The following is a 3,093-nucleotide window of genomic DNA, read 5'->3' as shown; positions in this document are numbered from 1 at the left end:
AGGAATGCCTGAGAGGGCAATACCAATGCCAATAAGGGAATTGATTGTGTCGCTGTAGAGAGGAACTATGACCAGGAAAAGGGAACATAAGCAGTATACTATAGGGAAGAAGAGGTTAAGCTGTGGAGACCAACAAAAAAAAAATCCAACATTTATTAAAAGATGCAATAACCACTCTACTGTAAAAATGTCAGGCTTTGCAGAATAAAATTAGACATGTCAATAATAAAAATATAGCTACTGACTATATGACTACTACATTCTGAATCTTTTCACAGTCTGCTCACAGTCAGCACCAATTGCTAGCTTCTGTGTATGCTGCTGAGAGCCTATAATTTGGTACACACCTGAATATCTGACCATTTTGGTTTTTCCAGGCCTGCATAAGCTGAATTCCTTTCCAATTAGTAAGAGATCAATCTTTGAAAGCAGTACTTTAAAACTGAGCAGTAATGGGTAGTTTCCTGTATAAATTCAATTGCGAATTTTTAATTGTAATTTTGATTGGAACTAGCTCAGCTAGACTTTCAATTCCCATGTTGATGCTGCAGAACTAACATATGATTTACAACCATTTTGCCTGGGCACTTAACAAATATCATACCACAGATAAGGAAAGTTCCAATAATGTCTTTATGGATTTATTTTTTTACTATAATATTCTTCACTGCCTATGCTAATGAGCCTTCTCAAAAGTCCAGGAGTTGACATTTGGATACTAGCTCAAAGTCCTGACAGTTTACTGGTATACACACTTTTTCCTTATAAAGGTTAAAAATGTTAAGTTGATGAAAATCAACTGCTATGTTTCAGAAAAGGCAAAAGTTTGTTAGCAGTAGGTGCTTAGGACATTTTATGCCTTTGAACCATGTGGGTTTTTATAATCAGGATGTTACACAATGTGTTGGTAAAAGTGGTGCAGGAGTTAGGAAGAGAGAGTGACAAAGAAATGTTTAGATTGCTGAATTTGTTTGTTAAGTCATGTATGTTTAATTATTAGCTCTACAGAGGTCCTGTGGTACCCCAGGCATTTATTTATTCCTTATTTATTTTGAAATAGTCGTAAGGTTGATCAAAAGGAAAAAGAAACAGCAAATAACATTTCAGCTTCACAGCAAAAATACCAGAACAGCTGTTCTTGTAGAAACTCAGATATGTTTTGTTCCTTTTATCTGAAGGGATTTCTATGGCTGATAAATAGTCTATAACATAACTGATAACATTATGGTTGTGGTATTAAGGATCACATAAACACATGCATTAGCTGTCTTTTAGAGCTTGCTTCCTCTCATGTTTACTTACTTTAATAGGCCGTGGTCTATGTGGCTGAGTATATCTCAAATATATTAGTCCTGCAATAGACAGACCCACAAAGAGCCAGTAGTTGAAGCAGTAGTAATTAATGAGGAGGAAAACATCTTCCACAAGGAGATAAAGCAAAGTCATTAAGCCCTAGAGATAATAAAACCAAAGACTTTTTAATGTGAAAATAAATACCTCTTATAAAGTAAAGAAGTAATAAAGTTATAAACCAACCCGTTTTCAACATGTTTGTCTGGACTTATGAGATCAGGCTCCTCCAAGAAGGATATACTTAAAAGTCTGAGAAATCTGCAAGTATCCTGTGAGAAACATGCTGGTACCTCTTCTGTTAACACAGCAGTGAGAGCACTACATTTAGCTGAAGAGGTGTTGGGTTTGTGAAGTTATGTTTCAGCATGAGCAGGAAACCCTCCCAAGAGAGTCAGAGGAGGAACCCCAGACTCTGCTGCGCTGTGGAGAAGGCCATTAAGATGCTCACTTCAGGCAGCAGCTTACTCTGCTGTCCTAGTTGGCTTCAGTTTGAAAGCAATTTTAAAATTTAGTTTCAGTGTTGGAGGCTCTCACAGTCCACTCATACTCTGACACCGTTAGAGCAAATTCTGTGGTATGCAGGTATGCTATACTGCCTGCATGGAAAGACCTAAAATACCAGGCATTTAGTGTCTGTTTTAAGAGACAGCCAAAAAAAATATTCCACTGGAAAAAACATGAATGGTGGTATATTAAGGAAGTACAGCTCATCTTACTGGTGCAAACAAAATCCCCCTGAAAAGAATATTCATAATAAGGTAATAACTTTTAGTAACTTCCTTATGCGGTGTTAAATAAGACTGGTATGATAACCTATTAACAAACCACGTGTAGTAGCACAGGGCAGTGGAAGACACCAAACAGGATACATGTTCAAATAAACAGCAGTGAAATGCTTTTGAATGATTCCACCTTCTCTGTTCGAGCATATCTTGCCTCTTATGTTAATCTGTTAGATTTATGAATTATTTATTAGAATCATTTGCACTAACTCTATATATTATGTTTCCTTGATTTTGTGTCACAAGATTCACTTGTACAGTGACAGCAGGAAGAAGTCAATATGGCTACAGGAGTCCAACAGTAGGAATTTTAAGTGCTTTGTCGCGCCCATTATAACTAGGGTCCTAGAAAATCATCTTGTGGCAGGGTCTGAGTGATATGTTCCTGCAGTAGTGTTCTCCAGTGACACTTGAAAACTCAAAAGACTTAAAAAACCCCTGTCTATACCATTACATATTTAGCCATTCTCTGTTTTCTAAGTAATGTTTCCTCAATAATCTTGTTCAGAGATGGGTTGGGTTTGGATCTGGAGGGGTTTTGGTAGTAGGAAAGGGGGCTACTGGTGTGGCTCCTGTAAGAAGCTTCGAGAAGCTCCCCCAGCTCCAAGTTGGGCCTGTCTCTGGCCAAGGCCAAGCCAATCAGCACCTCTGCGATAACATATTTAAGAGGGAAAAAAACTACTGGGGGACAGCTTCTGTTTTGTGGGTTTTTTTGTTTTGTGGAGGAGTGGAATGTGAGACAACCATGTGGACAGTGAGGTCAGTGAGGAAGAAGAGGGGGAGGCATGCCGGAGCAGCCATTCCCCTTCGGCCTGTGATGAAATGGCAGGATGAGCACCTGCAGCTCTTAGAGATCAACGGTTGGGGCAGAATCCCATGTGCAGCCCGTGGAGGACCCCACACTGGAGCAGGGGACGACTCCCAGAGAAGGCCATGACTCTGAGGGAAGTCTGTGCTG

General features: G+C 39.3%; 1 protein-coding gene across 1 annotated transcript in view; it reads right to left on the bottom strand.

Annotated features, from left to right (window-relative positions):
• LOC104490208 (Y+L amino acid transporter 2-like) overlaps positions 1-3,093 on the bottom strand; it is a 12,851-nt gene that overhangs the window by 988 nt on the left and 8,770 nt on the right. Inside the window, exons 7-8 of the mRNA XM_010132465.1 lie at positions 1,303-1,452; positions 2-120 (exon numbers count right to left, since the gene is read on the bottom strand). Of these exons, the coding sequence (XP_010130767.1) occupies positions 2-120; positions 1,303-1,452 (269 nt within the window). The remainder of the gene's footprint in view (position 1; positions 121-1,302; positions 1,453-3,093) is intronic.

This window comes from Buceros rhinoceros, unplaced genomic scaffold, assembly GCF_000710305.1.
Source record: "Buceros rhinoceros silvestris isolate BGI_N320 unplaced genomic scaffold, ASM71030v1 scaffold14173, whole genome shotgun sequence".
Taxonomy (NCBI): Eukaryota; Metazoa; Chordata; class Aves; order Bucerotiformes; family Bucerotidae; genus Buceros; species Buceros rhinoceros.
This window is presented reverse-complemented; position numbering and strand designations above follow the sequence as displayed.